General features: G+C 43.8%; 1 protein-coding gene across 6 annotated transcripts in view; it reads left to right on the top strand.

The window, feature by feature from the left end:
• Boc (BOC cell adhesion associated, oncogene regulated) overlaps window positions 1–20,099 on the top strand; it is a 77,855-nt gene that overhangs the window by 28,182 nt on the left and 29,574 nt on the right. For all 6 annotated transcript variants that reach the window (XM_058572876.1, XM_046425247.2, XM_046425250.2 and 3 more), the window contains 2 exons: window positions 13,407–13,580; window positions 14,197–14,475. In XM_058572876.1, coding sequence (XP_058428859.1) covers window positions 13,484–13,580; window positions 14,197–14,475 — 376 coding nt within the window. In that variant the 5' untranslated portion in view covers window positions 13,407–13,483. The remainder of the gene's footprint in view (window positions 1–13,406; window positions 13,581–14,196; window positions 14,476–20,099) is intronic.

Genomic DNA, 20,099 nt, shown 5'->3' with positions numbered 1-20,099 from the left:
CTCTTTGTGTGTCCCTCCTACCTGTCCCTGCACCAGATTAACATCCCTTTGAAGCTTAAATTTCTGATTGGACCAAACCCTTCCCTTTAGCAAACATTGAATAAGCTCCTTGTGCCAAGGCTTTTCTAGGTGTTAAGTTACCAAGGTACATTTGTTACATCCTGGCCTTCAAGCAGTTTATAGTCTGGGTTGTGGGAAGAGATAGGAGACCTCTCACAGACTCATGATCAAAATCCACGCATCCTTGTGGAAATGTTATATCAGGCGTGCAAGTGCTTTGGGAACTGGAATGAGGCCCAGTCACAGGAGGCTTCACAAGTAGGTGATGTTTGAGGTTAGCTTTGGAAGATAGTTGTAACTTTCTCTGGAATGAAGGGAAAAAGGAAGGTGGTTAGAGTGTGTGAAGATGCAGCTTGTCAACATCTTAGGAACGTGGGAGGAAGACACGTCAAAGGTTCACTGGAGGCCATGAATAAAGATAGGTTGTATGGCGGCCTTTGAACTTTAATCATTCTCAGCCAGGGAACGATCAAAGGTGGGTCTGTACACTTATTTCATTATTTTTTTTAAACTGATTTCAAAAGTGTTAAAACATCACTCATAATTCCAATTTTCAAACCAACTGCATTTTTATTTTTTATTTTTTTCATGTATCTTTCAGACCTCATCCACTTGCCTTTTATAAGATGGAATCTATTATTTTTACATCTTCTAAACATTTATTTTCATGTTGCTACTTGATCTTTCTAATTATTATTTTTAATGGTTGCATTATAATCCATTGTTATTATTCCTTCATTTATGTAAAGCATCGTGGTAAAGTGAAAGGGTTTTAGAATCAGAAGACCTGGTTCAAATCCTGACTCAGATTTACCATCTACAAATTACTGACTCCAGGTTCAAAGGCTCATCCCATGGAAAAGCAATGTCAGAGAGCATTGGGGAAAAGAAAGGCTTGATTTGGTAGCCAAAGTATGAAGAAGAGGGAGCTTTGCTCATAAATCAGCTTCTCAACTCTAGGGGCTAGAGGAGTTATAGATAGATACGAATGGTAGGGAGAGGGAGAAGCTAACAAATGAGAGGAATATTCCCATCGTTTCTGAAAATAGGTAGAGATTTAGGAACTGGGTGGCACCTCTCTTCACTCTTTCATGGTCTGATCTGGTTATAAACACGTGTCTGGTACACGTGTTTATCCCTGCAAGCAGGTCGGGGAAGGGAGAGAGACTAGGCAAGTCTAGGTCAAGTTAGCCCTATGTTATAGTTTTGGACAAAACATCTCTCAACAGATGTTGAACAGATCTACATGCAGAGCTGAGAAAAATCTAACCCACAAAAGAGACAGCCATACTATGAAGACAGAGATGCTGAGCCTTTTTGTCCCATTGTGGTCACCTATGGGATGTCTCTAGGCCCACAGGAAGAGACAGTATTTTCAGCCACAGTTGCCTTCAGGTCCCTGAGAAGTAATCTAGGCAATTGTTATCATCATAACCCACAAATCACAGGTGTTATCTACAGAAAAGCTACTGGGACACTAATAATATATTGCCCAGCTGTGTGACCTCCAAAATTATTAAGTCAACTAGAGGAGTGAAGCTAGGGATTTTATTTAGTTTTCTCCTTGGTAACACATGTGATCCTGTACAAGATATTTAATCACCCTTAGCTTCTGTTTCCCCATCTCTAAAATGGGTTGATCGTACACCTACCTTATAGGGACAATGTGCAAATATCAAATTAAATGAATTATGATTTTGACTAATAGGAGGTGCTTGCTCAAGGAATGGGAGCTGCCCATTTATCATCTTTTACTGTTTGGTTGTGTTTGACATTTTAGAAAGAAGGTAGAAAGAAGGTAGATGCAGAGGCTGATTAAATGCAGAGAAGAGAGCTAGGGCCCTAGACCTGTGCTGCCCAATACAGTAACCACTAAGCCCATGTGGCCATTAATTTTATCTTGATTATTTACTGAAATGATAAATTTTAGATATATTTTGTTAAGATATTATTAAAATTGTTTTCACCTATGTCTTCAACGTGGCTATCAGAAAAATTAAGTTATATACGTGATGGGAATTGCATTTTTATTGGGCAACATTGCTTTTGCCAGAATTAGAGCCCATGTGACTGATCAGAAACTGAGGTGGAGAACTAGGGGGAGGCAAGAGAGGAAGAGTACGAGGCTGGGCAGCAGAGTGGGTGGTGCATATTTTCATGGCTTTAGGAAAGTCAGGGAAGAGTGGATGAGTTTGAGTGTATGTTGGTATAGGCAGGTTATCTATGGAGGGTCCTCTTAACAGTGACATAAAAGACAAGGATTTGGCCTAGACTAGAGTAACTGGCTCTGTTTTTCTTATAAGTTGACCATTCTGGCTCCCACTAATTCACATCCTTCCCTTTACTCCTGAAGACTCGTTAGGGAGACTTCTGCCCACCATTTATATTCTCATGGTCCATATGGCTGGCATGTTCTTGTCACCAGATTCAGGGTCTTGGTGCTCAGGGTCTTCCAGAGTGGAAGATTACTGACCAGTGTGTTCATTGCAGGGAAGACTGGGAAGAGCCTGGAGCTCCAAGGCTGGCTCACCCCAGAGCTCCAGGTAGCCCCACCACCCCTTGCTGAGCTGTCCTCTAGTGCATGTAACATGCTGAGCCTAAACAGCCTGCAGGAGCACTGTGTAGAGAAAAACTGGGAGGGAAGGCTTCTCCTGCAGGGAGGGTAAGTGCTCTCCATGTCCTGAAAGACCCTGCTGGCTTGTGCATCTTCTATTCTGACTTCTCAATGATTCTACGAGTCTTCAAGGAGTGGATACTGAGGAGTAGGGAGATATGGCTGGCTTCTGGATAGACTTCTGATAACCAAATGCATTTTAGGCTTTAGAACCAGGAAGTGAAATTGTACTTGGCCCCTAAACTACCCAGTGCACCAATCCCTGAAGGATTGTTGGGATATATACAGAGTTGGGTTGAGCTAAGAAGCACAGATTTGTGATGTAACTCAGTGGAAATTAAGTGCAGTGAATGTAGAGCATAGAAAATTTGGAAGGTTAAAAAATATATATATCAACACTACTAGTATCTACCTTGGTTTTAACAATTTCATCTGACTTAAGCTGCTTTGGTACTGGAAGAGGGGGTCACATCACTGTGGTGGGGGTATTGGTGCACCAATAGTACAAGCATTTTTGCTTCTACTGCACACCCCCAACGCCCCTTCCCCCCACCCCCAATCCTGATTGTGGTTGTCAGTTCTTCCAGTTTTCCTTTGCTTTATTTTATGTCTTGACTTAATTTTGCGTTGTTCCCTCTGCCCCCCCCCCCCACAATCACAGAACAAGTAGCTTTGTTTTGCAACTTATGAAACTATTCTCTGGGGAATTCTACCATATCTTGGTTATAATTTTTAGTCTCTTGACCTGTTGGGAAATGCATGTTTGTTCTCTCCCGCAGTCCTTGGGTGGAGGGAGTCCACCGCTGACCTCACAGAACCCCAGGTCTCTTATCACACATATACTTGTGACAGGGCCTGACCTGCTGGACGGCTCACTCATAAGAGGTTTCTTATGCCTTTAGTTTGGTTGTGCAGACACAACTGTCACCTCCTCCTTGGTGCCAGACCTGCCAGAGAAGGACATGGGCCAAAGGAGGCCTTAGACTGCTGAGTAAATATGAAGGTTGCTGTCCCTGAAGGCACAGCCAGGAGATGCACCAACCCTTCCACCCACCCCGCCTTACCCACCTTACCCATGTGCAGGGACCCCAGCCCGCCCACATCTGCGCGCACAACACCACGTGCTCCCTGGCTGTGTGGTGGCTGTACCCCCCCCCCCCCCCCCGGCCCACAGGGGGTTCCTACCTCTCAATTCTCATTACCTCAGCACCTCCCAACACCACCATCACCTTCCTCACTCCTAACCCCAAAGTCCACCCTTCCCAGCTGCTCAGATCTCTCCAGATTAGAACTCTCTGGAGACCAGGCCCTTTTAAAAGGAAGACAGAAAGGAAAAGGGAGGAAAAACAGAAAGTGGGCAACATAAGAATGAAACCAGCCCGAAGGGCAGTGGTGCCTGGAGCTATCTCACTGCATCACAATGAATATGGACTCTATTAAGCTCCGTTCTGCCTGTTAGTGTCTCCCGGGGCAACACAGCCCCCATATGGCAAGCATGCAGCAGATTAGGGTAGGCCCCCAGCAGCATTGAAGGCCAGGGGCTTGACTGGCAGTTGAACCCCCTCCCCACCTCCCCCTCTCCTCACACTTGACACGGCCTGTGTTTATCTAAAGGGAGGGGGGGCATCTGGAAGTTTTTTGTCCCAGTTCTGAGATGGGAGAGGAGGCTGGAGGCCCGATGGGGAGCGGGAAGTTGAGGGAGGAAGGAGGGTGGAGGTGGGGTAGAAAGGGGAGAGGCGAGGAGGGAAGTCTTCATAAATATTCAGGAGCAGCTCTGAATGGAGAGAGAGAAATAAAGCAGATGGAATTCGTGTTGAAGAACAGCACAATCACCCTGTTTTGAGCTCTCCAAAAACAAAACAAGAAGAAAAAAAGAAAGAAAGAAAGAAAAGAAAAAGAAAGAAAAGGGAATAGCCTTCTAGGAGTGTATGAGCTGCGTTTATCCAATTAGCAGGGTTGTCAAATTGAATTTATATGGAAGAGGGGTGGGGGAATTGAGAAGAGAGTGTAGAAGAAAAAGTGGTTTTTATTTTCTCTCTTTTTCCAGCTTAGCAATAAACCATTCTCCACCCCCATGGATAGATATTTTTTTTAAATCTCTTTACAGAGAGGGGTGACAATGTGATTCCCTAGTAACTTTTTCCCCCAGTGCAGGAGCTGGAAGAGGATGAGATGCATTTTACCAAATGCTTATTGGGCAAATCAAGAGACTGAGACCTTTGCTTAGATAGATCTTTATGGGGGTTCCTCCCCAGAGCCTACTCAGGCTTCTTTTCTTTCTGCTTGTTTTGACATCCCACCCACCTGAAATAAGAAGATAGCAGCTTGTTATAAATCATATTCAAAGAGAGAAGCCTGCGTTTGCTAATCTCTCAAAGTGTCATTTGGAGTAGACGTTCCCTTGCTTAAAACCCAATACCTTCACTCTGTCCATGGGGTTAATTTCAAACTCTTTTCCTTGGTCTTCCACTCGTTCACAATGTCCTGCCTGACTCTTTTAATTCTAACATAGTAGTCTACAAAATAGGGTACAAGTTCCCAAGGGGAAACACACATGGTTCTATTAGGTGCTGGAAGAAAATAGTAGAGATTCCCTTAATGTTTATTTCTATCTAAAAAAGGAAGCATGTCTGGGAATGGAGCTCAGTGGTGGAGCAAATGGGTGAAACCCTGGGTTTAATCCCCAGCACTTCAAAATAAAACAAAATAATTTAAAAAAAGAGAAATAGTAAAGCAGTCCAGCTTTCCTAATATTTAGTATAGAAACTAGAAGTTGTTAACTGTGTGTCACAACAGTATCCAAGACATCTCCCCTGTGTGGAGGGTTTGACAGTAGGGATCTCACTTGCTCATTCACTCCCGTTTTCCTGTTTTCTCTGTTAAGTGGATTTACAGATTATATTATTTAGTTTTAACTAAATTAACTCTCACAAAAGGACAAGTGGCTTAAAGAGATTGCTGCAAAGAAACTGGATTGAGAATGCTGATAATCTAAGCACATGCAAACAGAAAGAAAAAGGCAGAGTTGACCCTTTTCAGGCCACATTAAGAAGCTAAAAAAAAATTGATAATGAAATCACATCTGATGAGAAGTCAACAACACAATTAACATCTGAGCAGACTATTTAAAAGAGATTACACCCATGCCATTAGTAATGATCCTAATCCTAAATAGGCATTCTGTCTTAAGGCATTAACTGATGAAAAACAATCATGATTAAGGGGGTCATTAAAATATGGTTTCACTTTTACCCAGTGTTCTTTAGATCTTGGTTCTGCAGCATAAGCATTCAATTTTTAAATAAATACATGGGCATGTATTAGGGATGGTTGCCCAGAATATGTTACTCCTGGGGCGTAAGGTAATGTGTAAAGAGCCCTGTTCCAGAACTTTCTGCCTGTCTGATTACTGGCTGCCCTGCACACAGGAGATATGCCCCCACCTGGCCAGTGTCCCCTCTTTACCTTCTTGTGCCCTCCTTCTCCTTACATAGTCATACCCCTGAAGTCCCAATTTCAAACACCACTTCCAGAGCACCTTCATGAAAGTGCTCTCATTTGCCACATGGCATCTGTGACTGCCCTGGTGGTCACTTAAGCTGTTGGAGGGAAGCGTGCTACAGTTGCTATGTGAGAGTAATCCTTACACTTCAGTTGTTCTGGACAACAAAGGTTTATTTTTTTTTCTCATTTCCCATCTCAAGCTGCTCCCTTCTGTCTTGTAGCTGTGCTTTGTTAAACATGTGGCATGTGGCTGCCAGACCAGGTGAGGGAGAGATGGAAGCATCTCCAGTTCCTGAATGCCCTGCTCCAGGAGTGACACCTGACACACTCACACCTCATTGGCCCACACGAGTCACATGGTCCTGAGCAAACTACAGAGAAGGCTGGGGAGTGATGAAGATGTTACCGATACTTGCCCAGTGCTAGTGGATCTGTGTCCACAATTTGACTTTAAACTCCTAGGGACTGAATTCATCTTTGAATACTCTCAGTTACTTGCATTCTCTCTTGAATGTGGTAGATTAGTAATATTTTTCTTCCCAATAATTTTAAAAATCACAATACATATAGGTTTTTTAATAAAAGACTCATACACAGAATTTGGATAAGGACTAAAGGACAAATATATTTAGAGACTGGCTAGAGTGGGACTCCTATTTAAGAACATTAAACCATGGCTATTGTCCGCATTTGACATCAACGTGGTTGGGTAGATGCCAGTAATCTAGATTTTTATCTAGACCTATGCTATGGAATGTGGCAACCACTAGCCCTATAGAGCCACTTAAAGAAAATTTAAAATTCAGAACCTTAGTCACATTGGCCACATTTCAAGTATTTAGAGAGCACAAATACAGAATGTCTCCATCACCACAGAAAATTCTCTTGAAGGGATTGGTGCAGTAAACAGTAGGAGAGTGTTCTAGATTAGAATATAAAAGGTAGGCAGATGAATATGATCACATAGAAAGTTACTATTAGACAACACTTATTATTGTTTGTCTTCATAATAGCTGCCATTCTGACTGGAGTGAGATGATATCTTAGAGTAGTTTTGATTTGCATTTCTCTGATTGCTAGAGATGATGAGCATTTTTTTTCATATATTTGTTGATTGATTGTAGATCCTTTTCTGAGAAATGTTTGTTCAGGTCCTTGGCCCATTTGTTAATTGGGTTATTTGTTTTTTCAGTGTTTAGCTTTTTGAGTTCTTCATATACCCTAGAGATTAGTGCTCTATCTGATGTGTGAGGGGTAAAAATTTGCTCCCAGGATGTAGGCTCTCTATTCACCTCACTGATTGTTTCTTTTGCTGAAAAGAAACTTTTTAGTTTGATTCCATCCCATTTATTAATTCTTGGTTTTAATTCTTGTGCTATAGGAGTCTTATTAAGGAAGTTGGGGCCTAATCCCACATGATGAAGATTAGGACCTATTTTTTCTTCTATTAGATGCAGAGTCTCTAGTTTAATTTCTAGATCCTTGATCCATTTTGTGTTAAGTTTTTGCATGGTGAGAGATAGGGGTTTAATTTCATTTTGTTGCATATGGATTTCCAGTTTTCCCAGCACCATTTGTTGAAGATGCTCTTTTCTCCATTTGTTGAAGATGCTCTTTTCTCTTTTGGCACCTTTGTCTAATATAAGATAATTGTAGTTTTGTGGGTTAGTCTCTGTATCCTCCATTCTGTACCATTGGTCTACCAGCCTGCTTTGGTGCCAATACCATGCTGCTTTTGTTACTATAACTCTGTAGTAGAGTTTAAGGTCTGGTATAGTGATACCACCTGCTTCACTCTTCCTGCTAAGGATTGCTTTAGCTATTCTGGGTCTCTTATTTTTCCAGATGAATTTCATGATTGCTTTTTCTATGAGAAATGCCATTAGGATTTTGATTGGAATTGCATTAAATCTGTGTAGTGCTTTTGGTAGTATGGTCATTTTGATAATATTAATTCTGCCTATCCAAGAGCAAGGTAGATCTTTTCATCTTCTAAGGTCTTCTTTGATTTTTCTCTTTAGGGTTCTGTAGTTGTCATTGTATAGATCTTTCACCTCTTTTGTTAAGTTGATTCCCAAGTATCTTTTTTTTTTTTTTTGAGGAATTTGTGAATGGGGTAGTTTTCCTCATTTCCTTCTCAGAGGATTAGATGAATTTTAGATAGGGAAGTGGGGTAGGAGGGAAATGGAGGGGGCAGGGGATTAGCAAGGATGATGGAATGTGATGGACATCATTATACAAAGTACATATATGAAGACTTGAATTGGGTGTCAACATACTTCATATACAAATAGAGATACGAAAAAATTGTGGTATATATGTGTATTAAGAATTGTAATGCAAAAAATATATGTGTAAAGGCATGAATTGGTGTGAACATACTTTATATACAGAAATATGAAAAACTGTGCTCTATATGTGTAATAAGAATTGTAATGCATTCCACTGCTGTCGTGTATTTAAAAAAATAAAATCAATAAAAGATTAGACAAAAAGATTGTACAACCTCTCAAAAAAAAGTTACAATTAGAGATGATAATCTAGGTAATGTTATTTTCATGCATAAAGAAGTAAAATCAGAAACATTGCAAAATTAGTGGTAAAGCCAATTCTAAGCAGTCAGTTAATGTGGCCTCAGAAACAACTTGCTGGAAGCAATGTTGAACTAGTGAGGAGCATCCTAGTCTAGGAGCAGGAGACCTGACTTGCGTCCTGAACCCATCCTTTCTAACTGGTTGGGAGATCCTCTGTGAGTTACAGACTCACACAGACTAGAAACACATGTATTAGTCTAGGCTATTATTGTATTTTCTTGAGGTCCCTCCCATTTTAAAATGTTTCCTTTTAATTAGGTCTGTGGGTAAAGTACACTTCTTAAGTAAAAATGAACTTTTTACTGTATATTTTTAAAGGTGTCCAGTATGGTATTTTAGTAACCTTTCTTTCTTAATTCCTCCTAAGGCTATCAAAATTCACATTTTCAGCCCTCTGAGTTTCCCTGGCATCACCCCCATGCCACTCTTCCAGGCAGGAGTTCCGTCCTCTTTCTTGAGACCAGGAACTGCTGACACTTGAACCCAGCCACTCAGCATCCCATCTAGGAGCAAAGCTTTGCTTTGTCCTCATAGATCATCAGAAATAGGAATCTTACTCTACAAAATTGGGAACACGCAAAAAGTCTACCTTGGGGCAGAGATTATTTTTTTCTTGTAGATAGCCCTTCTCAACCAATGGAGCAAAGGACTTTGTCTGACTTCATTCTTGCCCTTAAAGGATGTTTTTGAGAAAGTTTCTGCATACTGTCTGCTACATCCTACTCTCAGTTTGCACTCATCTTGGTTTTTGGTCTCAAGACATCCAAAGGGTGTGTTTTGTGGTTTAGCTCCTACAGGCTTCCCTTTCCGTAGCAGCTGCTGTGGCATGGGTGTCTAGGGGATGAGACTGTGACCTTTGTGGCGTTGTCTCACTCTTAGTCCATGTAATCAGCCGCCCTCTACGGGGGAGGGGGAGAAGGCCTTCTCCAGATCCACTCTCAGTTGTTTGTAATTTTCTCAAAAAAATAAATATTCCAAGGCTACAATTTCTCATGCTTGGTCTCAAACCCAGAAGTATGTTTTGTTGTTGTTGTTTTTGGAAAGTTTCAGAAATGTCTGTTTGGAGGTGATTATTTCAGTGGGAAACAAATATGTCAGCAGTGAAACTTCTCAGACCTATTTTCTTTTTCGTGTCCAAATTACCCTTAAAAATGGCAAGTACCTAGACCTCAGTGAGGAATTCATGGCAAGAATTAATTTTTCCTTTTCCTTCTGCTTTTGATTTTTTCCCCTTGATTTCTCCTCTTTTTTCTGAGAAAACGCATAAGAAAATAGAAGGATCCAGACATACTTTGCATTGCCAAGAAAAACAACAGACCTTACTCTTGCCTTTACTCTGAAATTGTACCTCGCTTATTTCACAATGAGACAAAGTTATACTGCAATTAGACTCTCCAATTTAAGCCTTGCTTTCCTTAAAAAAAAAAATTACAGTAAAATTGTCTGTCACCTAAATCTCTGGAATTTTTCTTTTTCTGGAACAAATTCACAAGGTAGCTTGGTCCAAGAAGTAACTACAGCATCATACCTTCAGTGATACCCCTCACAATACACACCCAATTTTTGGTCATGGTTCTGCCTTTACATTGAGACCCCATTGTCCTGCTTTGGGGTCATTAAAACAGCATCTGCTTACCATTTCCTCATGAGGATCACGAGGATGGGTGAGTGAACCCTCTTCTCTGTCTAGAAATACCTGCTTCTTGGCACTCCCTCTCACTTCTCCGCTGCATTCTTTTCTCCTTGTTGTTTTTTAAAAGCAGGTTGGTGGCTGGCTGCAGAAGTGGGGTTTGTTTCCATTTTGAACCTTATAAATTACCAAGGGTGCAAAAGTAACAGGCACTGTTTGCCTTGTCCTCGTTAATCAGGAGGGTGTCTGGGCTGAATTTCCTCAGTAAAACCTTTGTTGATTTTACAACCCAAACACCTTTGTAGCCGCCCTGTGCTCAGATAAGAAACAGCCCCCCTGTCCCTCTTTGTCGACTTCTCCTCTTTGCCCTTTAGTAGTTCATATACGTTTTCAGTCTCCTTCCCTCCCGTCTTCCCTTCCCTTCCTCTCTTCCCCCACTCCCTTCCTCTCTCCTTCCTTGGGGCAGGAAAAGGAATGCTTGACATCATTCTGCTTAAGGACTCTGGGAATCTGGGGCATGTCGTGAATAATCTAGTTCCTTAAAATCCCACGACTGGGATCTCGTACGGTGTTCTATATTAATATGCCATCTAATTGGACAATAGTAGTTTAGAGAATTAATTCCAGTGTCTGGAAAATTGAGAGGACACCAAAAGCTTGCTTTTTTAGTAGGAACTTTTCCTTTATAAAGAGATCTTTATTTTATGTCACTCTTGTTTCAACTATTTAAACACCCACTGAGTTCCTAGCCCCAATGGAAAACAAAATGGGAAAAAGCTACTATTGTGGCTAAAAAGTATAGACCTTTGGTATCCACCTGACCTGTGGTTTCAGCCCAAGCCTACAGTTGTGTGAATCCAGGCAAGTTACTTCACCTCTGAAGCTCAGTTTCCTCACCTGTAAAATGGGGATGATGGCTCCCCCTTGAAGGGCTGGTGTGTAGATGTAAGAAGACACTTTGTGCGCAGAGCTCAGCTGGTCCCTGGCCACTCTACCTCTCGGCCTTCACTGCCCTGCCAGGCCCAGCTCACATCCTCTGCAGCTGCATGATCTCACTTTGCTAGTAATATGGTCTTTTGATTCACTGAATTGTTTGGAAAAAAGACAAAAGCACTCTTTCCCCTAACAGGAAATTATTTTGAATTGCCAGGAAAAAAAAAAAAAAAAAAAAACTTCTGAAAAGTAAAAACTTTCTTCTAAACCCCTTTTAGAGAATGTGTCCTTGTCCTTTCCCAGAGTAGTTGAGAAGTCATGTGGGTCCTCTGATGTTGAAGGCACAAGGCAGAGGGAGAGAATAAAAATCAAGGAGAAATGACTCTTTCTTGGAAAACACTGTGAGCATTGGTGTGGGGACAGGCCCTAGGTCTGTTTTGGAGGGTGCTTTTCGGTAGAGTGGATGTGTCCCCTTCACTCCCTCTGAAGAGGTTTTGGAGAAGCAAAATATCTAGGCAAATCCCAAGCACCTCCAAAAACAGAGCAAGAGCCTCAAGCCCAGCCTGCAGTCCCCATGTCAGGCATGTTGGGCTGGAGGTTAGGGACCTCCTCTTCCAGCAGACGGTGCAGGTTGCCAGAGCTCCACCAGCTAGCGAGGTCCACTCTGCTGTCTGCTAGGAAGCTTAATTACTTTCCCAGATTTTTCAATGGTGACTGCAAATCTTCAAAAATCTCTGACTAGGTCAGTTGGTCCAGAAGAATCAACATGTTGAATGTAGGTCACTTTCCTAGAAAGATAATAATGATATTGCCATATGCACAGGATTCAAGAAGATTCACTACTGTGCTGTCATAGGAATGATGCCCTCAGTGTTATAGGAACTCATTTTGAAGCCTCCCTGTCCAATAGGGTGGTGATCCACCTTCCTTATTTGCTAATATTTTAAAAATACACCAGTGAGAACATACAAGCAAAACCTTGGTTTGGGCTGTGGCAGAAAGGGAGAGAGAAAAAAGAGGAGAGAGAGAGAGAGAGAATGAGAATGAATATATACTTGCTATGTGATTTCCATGATCTTTTAATGGTCATAATTTACAGGAGAGTAAGGAATAATACTGTGGAAGGGGAGAATTTAATGTTTTAGGTGGGCGTGAAGGGGTGGATGATGGCTGAGATGTGTCACCAGGTAGCTGGAGGAGCCATGCAAATCCTCAAGGGACTATTTTATGGGTAGAAATGCAACCTAGGTAGTGGTCAAGAGCACAGATGTTGTAGAGATGGAAAATTCCAGAATTTCAGCACTAGGGATAGAGAAGTGGCAACCACCCATGCTCTGAGAAGGTGAGGGGCCTTGGCTGATGTGTGACTTGTGCCTGTGTTTGTGCTGGCAGTGGAGGTTACAGATGAGCCAGATGACCCCCATGAGCGCAGGCTGATTCCAGGAATAAAGAGCATTCACAGGGATCTATTAGGCATGGAATCCAGATGAGAAAAGTCAAAGCAGTTTCATGAGATACTGATAGGATTTTTTTAATCAGGAACCTCCCCTAAAAGGAGAATTCTGCACACAGGTGCATGCACAAGTGACAGTGCTGTCCCACAGTGTTCCTCTCTAGTAGCATAGCATGCCACCTGGCCTTTGGCAAGCAAATGCTAAGAATAATCTTATCTGTTCCAGCTTCTGCACTGGACACTCCCTGCCCTGTGTCCTGGACAGGGCTGTAGATCCCAGCCTGTCTGTATCCTTGGCTCCATGTCCTGGGTACCTCTTGTTGTCCCTTGGGAAAAGCTCTAGCATCCTTACCACAATAACATCACCTTCTAGCTCAAGGGCACACCTGACAAGAGGCTTCTTTTACATGAGAAGTGGCATGAGGGGGTTCTTTGGTCTTCCCACAGCCTGGCAGGTCCCCACTTGGAATGCTGCCAGCAAGTGCGAGGGAAGCCGGCCAGTGGGGTGAAGCCCGGCCAGTGGGGTGAAGCCCGGCCAGTGGGGTGAAGCCTGGCCTGCGGCTGCCACCAGCACACACAGGTGTTCTCACCACCCCCATTCTTTCTGTCTTACAACAGTGTTGCAGGGGACTGCAAGAGCTCTGTGAGTGACCCGGTGGCCTATGGAACGTTGCCTTGGGATCCTCTGACACACCATGCTGCATGGGACGATGACAAGGCAGAAAGGAAAAAGGCCGGCGATCACCCTCGTCTGGCTCATCTTGGCCACTGTGGGCTGCCTTGCTGACTTGAGTGAGTTCCCACCTGCCCTCAGCCCGTTTCCCCTGGAAGGACTCTGTCCTGGAGCTGGGTGGATGCATAAAGCATCTTATCATAATTCTTAAAAACAAAAACAAACACTTTGCTCCCACCGATCAAGGGCACATTCCAGAACACAAGATGAGAACTATCATGATACCATATTGGTTACATGTTGGTATTTTATTGATTTCAAAGATGTACCCAAGGAGGAGGAGGAAATGATAACTGTTCGTTTATCGTATGAGACCGTGGCAGGACATGCATGGTTGGTAAGCCTCCTGCCAGCCCTGGGAGATGAATATGATTGGCCTCGCTTTACAGATGAGACTGAAAAAGGCAAGTCACATGGCTCAGAAGTGGTGACACTGGGATTCAGCCCAGGTCTTCTCTCCAACTCTGGTGCCTGAGCTCTTGTCTCTATGACACATTGCCACTTTGGATCTGTTTGCTGGGAGCAAAGACAGGCTGGGCAGTGGCGGTCATGTTACTCAGAGAAAGATTAAGTCCTGGGTGCTTAATTCTGGAAGGGTACCAGGGTGCAGTGGTTCTAAAAAGGTTGGTTTGTTGGGGGCTTGATGTCATTGCTATATGCCTGTTCTTTTTCCAGACGAGGTCCCTCGGGTCACTGTCCAGCCTGTGTCCACTGTCCAGAAGCTGGGAGGAACTGTGATCCTGGGCTGTGTGGTGGAACCCCCTTGGGTGAACGTAACCTGGCGCCTGAACGGGAAGGAGCTGAATGGCTCAGATGATGCTCTGGGCGTCCTCCTCACCCGAGGGACCCTGGTCATCACTGCTCTCAACAACCACACCGTGGGACGCTACCAGTGTGTGGCCCGGATGCCTGCAGGGGCTGTGGCCAGTGTGCCAGCCACGGTGACACTAGCCAGTGAGTCTTCTCCTTTGCTGTAGTGTGTTCCCATCTCCTCTCTCCCACTCTCTTTCCCCCTACCATTTGTACCTCCTGTCATTAATCATGCCATAAAAGGGTGCTTAATTGTTGAAATTTTCAATCAGAGGGCAATGTTGGGGGTACCATCATGGCCTGGGGAATCTCTGAGCAAGACAGTATCTGGAGCAAACATCTTCAGGGGGTGAACAGTACTGGGGATCCCAGAGCTGAGCCACGTCCTGTGTCCCCACTTTGTCACCTTGTGATGGACCAGCTGCTGTCACCCTGCACCTCTATCACCATCACCCTGTTCTCTTAACCTTTATAGTCAGAGCATGTAGGAGGCTGGGTAACAGAGCCTGTCCTTCCAGGACTTGGCCTCTGTGAGTGGCGAGCATATTTCAGATGCCTGGAATATAAGTTGTAGAGCATAGTGAAAAAGATGAAGAAAACAGAAACCACCAAGACCTTCAGTGGCAATTTGGTCCAAGGTTTATTTTTTTTCTTTCCTTCCCTTCCTCCCTCCCTCCTTTCTTTCTTCCTTTCATATTGTTACACTCAGCATAAGGTAGTTTATTAAAGTCATTGTCTGCAGACATTCTGCTTGTTATAGAATCAGTGTTATCTGTGATCTCTATTTTCTCTGATTATTACATGACCATGAACATAGATCCTCAGGCCAACATATGAAATCCAAGGGCCAAATGGCTTCTAAGGTTGCTCCCAACCTGATAAAATCTGGTGGATTCTGTTTCCAGGCACTTCCTGCCAGATTGTCTCACGACTGCTTTTATTTCTTTCATGTTTGTGAAAGTGAGTCATGGTTTTTACAAAATTACCTAAATATATATTATGAGGGTTCCACAGAGCAAAGTGAGGGCCGAGTGATTTGACGTAGTCACAGCAGGAAGAGGAGCCTTATGCAGGACAGGTATTCCAGTCGCCACCATCATGGGCCCACCCTACTGGACCCTGTCATGTTGTGCCAGGTGGGAGTGACCAGGGTTGGCCATCTGACACACCACGGGCTTCACTGTTTTTGTGTGCTACGTCCTGGGCACTGTACCTGTGTTACCTAATTTTCCACCCATTGTAATAAGGCAACCTGAGTTTTGGCAGATTAATTACGGAAGGCTGTACAGCAGTCCCAACACTCATTATGATACGTTGAACCTGGAAGGATAAAGAATAGCCTCCATCTTGGCCCTTTTCTGGAGCCTGAGGTGTAGAAAATAGGGAAATTTGTTAAATGGCATTTGGATTTCACTTTGAGATTTCCAGGGCTTATTCCCTCATGATTTAGCAGTATCCCATTATCCCTGACACCCCTGCTTTGGGCTTCCATGTTGCCATCACCACCCTCGTGAATGACAAAGTTCCAGGAAGTTCATGGTCCCATGTCGTGGCCCATACCTAAGACAGTAAGCTTCTGAAATGCACCTCTGTCGTGGGCAGCTGGGGCCCTTGGGGTGTGTGAGGCATGAGCTCTGGCAGAAAAATGCTAAGAGATGGGGAAGTAGAAAAGCCAGCCCTCTGGTCCCCAGATTCCCTGGAGAGACTCTGCTCTGTGGGAGAGTGAAACACAGGCTGCTGCTGGCTGTGCCCCCCCCCCCCCCCCGCCGTTTCCTTGGGAAATAGTTGAGCAAACCAGTCATGTTCTAAGGGGAGGAGGCAGAGCGTGTCCTTAGCTATCTCCTCTAGGGGTCAGGCTGCCCCCGGAAGCCCCCACACAGTGGGAGCCATTTTCCTTTGTGGAAGAGGAAGCACCATTAAGTCTGAGTACCAGCAGGCCGTCATCGCCAGCCGGTTCTGTGTAAGGGAGGATGCTTGGAGGTTTAGGTGAAGAGGGTGGAGGTGGGGAAGGGACATCTCACCACATCAATAGGGGCTGACTTGGGCTGGGGTTGTGTAGCTCAGGGGTACAGCACTTGCCTAGTGGACACAAGGCACTGGCTTTTGTCCCCAGTACCACCAACATAAAGTTTTTAAATGGAAGGGCTGAGGTCATAACTATACTTCTTTTTATAATTTCTACTTCTGCTTTTTTGTGGGGGGCAGGGTACCAGGATTGAACTGAGGGTCACTTGACCACTGAGCCACATCCCCAGCCTTATTTTGTATTTTATTTACCGACAGGGTCTCACTGAGTTGCTTAGTGCTTCGCTTTTGCTGAGGCTGGCTTTTATATTTGGAAATTGTGATTGTGTATAGAAATTTTAGAATATATAAAAACAATGGCTCTCTCAAGCCTGCCATCTCTACAAACCAACTACTGTCATTTGGGCACATACTCTTTCAAGTCTTTATCCATACCCCTATTTTTACATTATTGTAATGATGATACTAAATTCCAGTGTCTACGTATTTTCTTCCCTTGACATTGTATATATAATATGCATTTGCCATTGACCATAAAATAATTTACTTACTTCTTTATAGACAAGTATAAAATGCTCACAGTAAAATACACAAAGTGTATTGATCTTTAGTGAACCATCCAGTGCGCTGTGTAACCATCACTCTGACACATCCCGTCATGCCCCTTCCTGGTTGTTCCATCCTTCGGCTCCAGCAAAACATGCTCCTAACTACAGATGGCCCTAGCACATCCCCCAGTGGCTCCTCCATAAGGAACTGAATTCTCTTCCTATTGCTGGGCAATTAGTTCACTTCCAGCTGTTCATTATTATAAATAAGACATGCCTTTTAGCAACTTTATGCCTTTAGAGGGTATCTGGGAGGGAGATTTCATCTACAAATGGTCTGCACGTGTCTGTGGGGGCTCCAGAAATTCCATAACCATTCATTCAGGCTAATTAGGAATCAGGCTGAACTTTTACTGTTTGGCAAAGGGAGGGTTGGAAAGGAGAAGATTGATTTTGGACTCCTCCTCTTGCTTCAAGGTGTATCTGGGTGAAGAGAGACAATTTATAGACAATTTATTTAAAAAAAAAATTCCTGGCTGCTGCTCTCTCTAGTGCTTGCAGGGATGTGTGGTTGGCAGAGAGGACAAAGGGAAGGGTTTGGTTGCAGCCCAAGAAGACACAGCGAGAGAAGAAGGGGCATGTGCGAGAGCGGAGCGGTCTTGTTTGAAAGCCAAGAACTATTGGCTTGTCATTTAGACATGAATCACAAGTGAAATGTGTGGGCCTGAGTGGAGGGAAAGAAAGCACTGGAAATGGGGTGAGCAGACTGGGGGTCCGTGTCTCGCAGAAGGTGGAGCTGGTGGAATGGAACCGCAGCCTCCCAAGCTTGGGGGAGACAGCAGTGGCGGGAAGGCAAGTGGGGGAGAGAGAAAGGGGTGCTGTCTTTGGGTTAATGCCACTGAGGGATTTGGCCTGGATTTAGCAGTTAGATTAAGTTTCTGAAAGCACATTCCTGAGCAGAATGGGGGCTGTGTTTTGCTGGTTGGCTGGTGGACAAGGAGGCTGCAGGGTAGACGGGATTCTGTGTCTCCAGGAAAGGCTGGGCACAGGCATGTGCACCCACACACTCTCAGCATTTGCCTTCTCTTCCTCTGGCCTCTTGAGCCTGCCTTCCCGTGTTCATCCTGAAACAAAGTGGGTGCTGTTGGGCCAACCTGGCAAAATGCCACCGCCTGGCCTAACTCTTAGCCATCACTTAGAGCTTTAGATGATGGGGCTGAGGACCTGCTTTGAGGATTCAGGAGGCCTCTGGAGAACTCTACTGACCCAGGCCTCTCTTACACCAGTGTTACTTCTGGGTTTCAGGTAAAATGGAGCCAGAAGTTGAGATCCCCCGAAAAGTCTCACCTGGGCATTCTCCCCCTCCACCCAGGCTATCCTGGACATCAGATGGAGTCACCCTCACTCTGAGGACAGGGCATCTCACACTCCCCTGTGGAGAATGTTTTTCTTTCCTATTTAAACTTCATTTTTGAGAAATCGCTCTTGCTGCTAGTGCCTCATTTCAGATCATCTTGTCTAATTCCTATTTTTAAAATGCTTTTGACTTTGATTGCCTTTTTTCCTCTTTCTGGTCAGAAGCTTTATACCACGTGGTGAACCACTTTAAGTGGCTCAAATATTCCTACTATGCTCCTGAACCAATAGCAGACACCACCAAGAGAACACCAAATACCACAGCCTAGCAAGGAGGCCCAAGGGTTCCTCAGAGCCACCATGCCACAGGGAGGCTGTTCTTTGTCCCCTACCTCTAACAACCCACCATTCAGATAACTCCTACCTAATCCTTTACTTTCAATGTTTTCTGTTCTTTAAGCAATTCTCCCAATTGTCCAAGCATCCACGGTCCCAGTTGTAGTTGGAAATAAAATAGACGGTAACGGGGAAGTTACCTACCTATAGTTTTATATGTGGAAATTTTAGTCTTCCGGCTAATGTGAAGTCTTCAGTTGATGCTGGTATGATTGAGAGGAGTTCTGGAACTCTCTATAAGACCTTTGAGCATGAAGATCAGGCATGTACTCCTAGTGATCCTTTCTCACGTCTCAGAGATCAGCAGGTAGAGAGGCTGACAGGAAAGAAAGTGTTCCCTCTGAGGAGCCACCTTCACGACTCTGAGGAAACGTCAGAAAGGGACAAGGTGCCCTTTGTGATCATAATTTAATTTACCCCATCAATACAATGAACAGCCACACTAGTATAATGGGAAAAAAAATAAAATTTAAAAATCCTAGGTTTAAGTCTTTGCTCTGAATTTGGATAAATCATTTAATTGCTCAGATTGCCAATTGTGTGGAATGAACATGATAACCATCTCATCACCAGACACAGGGTCAAATGACATATAGATGTCTATATTTTGAAGGGGCATTCAGCCACTGAGTCACATCCCCAGCCCTATTTTGTGTTTCATTTAGAGACGGGTGTCACTGTGTTTGTCACTGTAGCCCACAGAGCTGCCCATCTGTTTCTGTGGGCTCAGTGCTGCTCACTGTTCCTTCAGACAGAGGTTGGCTTGGGCTGACAGGCTATGCTGACCTGGGCCCTCAGCATGGCAAATTCTTCAAACAGGCCATGCCTCCTCTTGCTCAGCTCTCCTCACTTCTGATTCCTACGAGAGACTTCATTAAAATCGTTTACATTCTGGCTTTGAGCTAGAATAGGTCATTAAGCACCATTGGAGACATTGTTCCTTAAAATATTTCTAGCTTCCTTTATCAAGGGAGTCAACGTTATCCAGAAAACCAGAACCAACACCAAACACACACACACACACACACACACACACATACATATATATGAGATAAATCAAATTATGTGTGTATGACATAATACATGTATAATTACATGTTATACCAAGAAAGGAGTTTATTTTAAAGAATTGGCTCATGCGGCCTGGAGTTAGGTAAAAGTCGATGTTTCATCCTTGAGTCTAAAGACTGGGATCTCAGGCAGATTTTTAATGTTGTCTTTTTCTGGGAAACCTCAGTCTTTGCTCCTAATGCCTTTAACTGATTGGATGAGACCCACCCCTGTTATAGAGGGCAATCTGTTTTACTCAAAGTCTACTGATTGTAAATGATAACAAAACTCTCCGAAACACCTTGACAGCGCCCTCTAGACTAGTGTTGGACCAAACAATTGGTCATCATTGTCTTAACAAAGTTGGCACATAAAATTAACTATCACAACCCC

Source organism: Marmota monax, unplaced genomic scaffold (genome assembly GCF_021218885.2).
Source record: "Marmota monax isolate L192 unplaced genomic scaffold, Marmota_monax_Labrador192_F-V1.1 WCK01_AAM20220418_F8-fsc00119, whole genome shotgun sequence".
Classification (NCBI taxonomy): domain Eukaryota; kingdom Metazoa; phylum Chordata; class Mammalia; order Rodentia; family Sciuridae; genus Marmota; species Marmota monax.
This window is presented reverse-complemented; position numbering and strand designations above follow the sequence as displayed.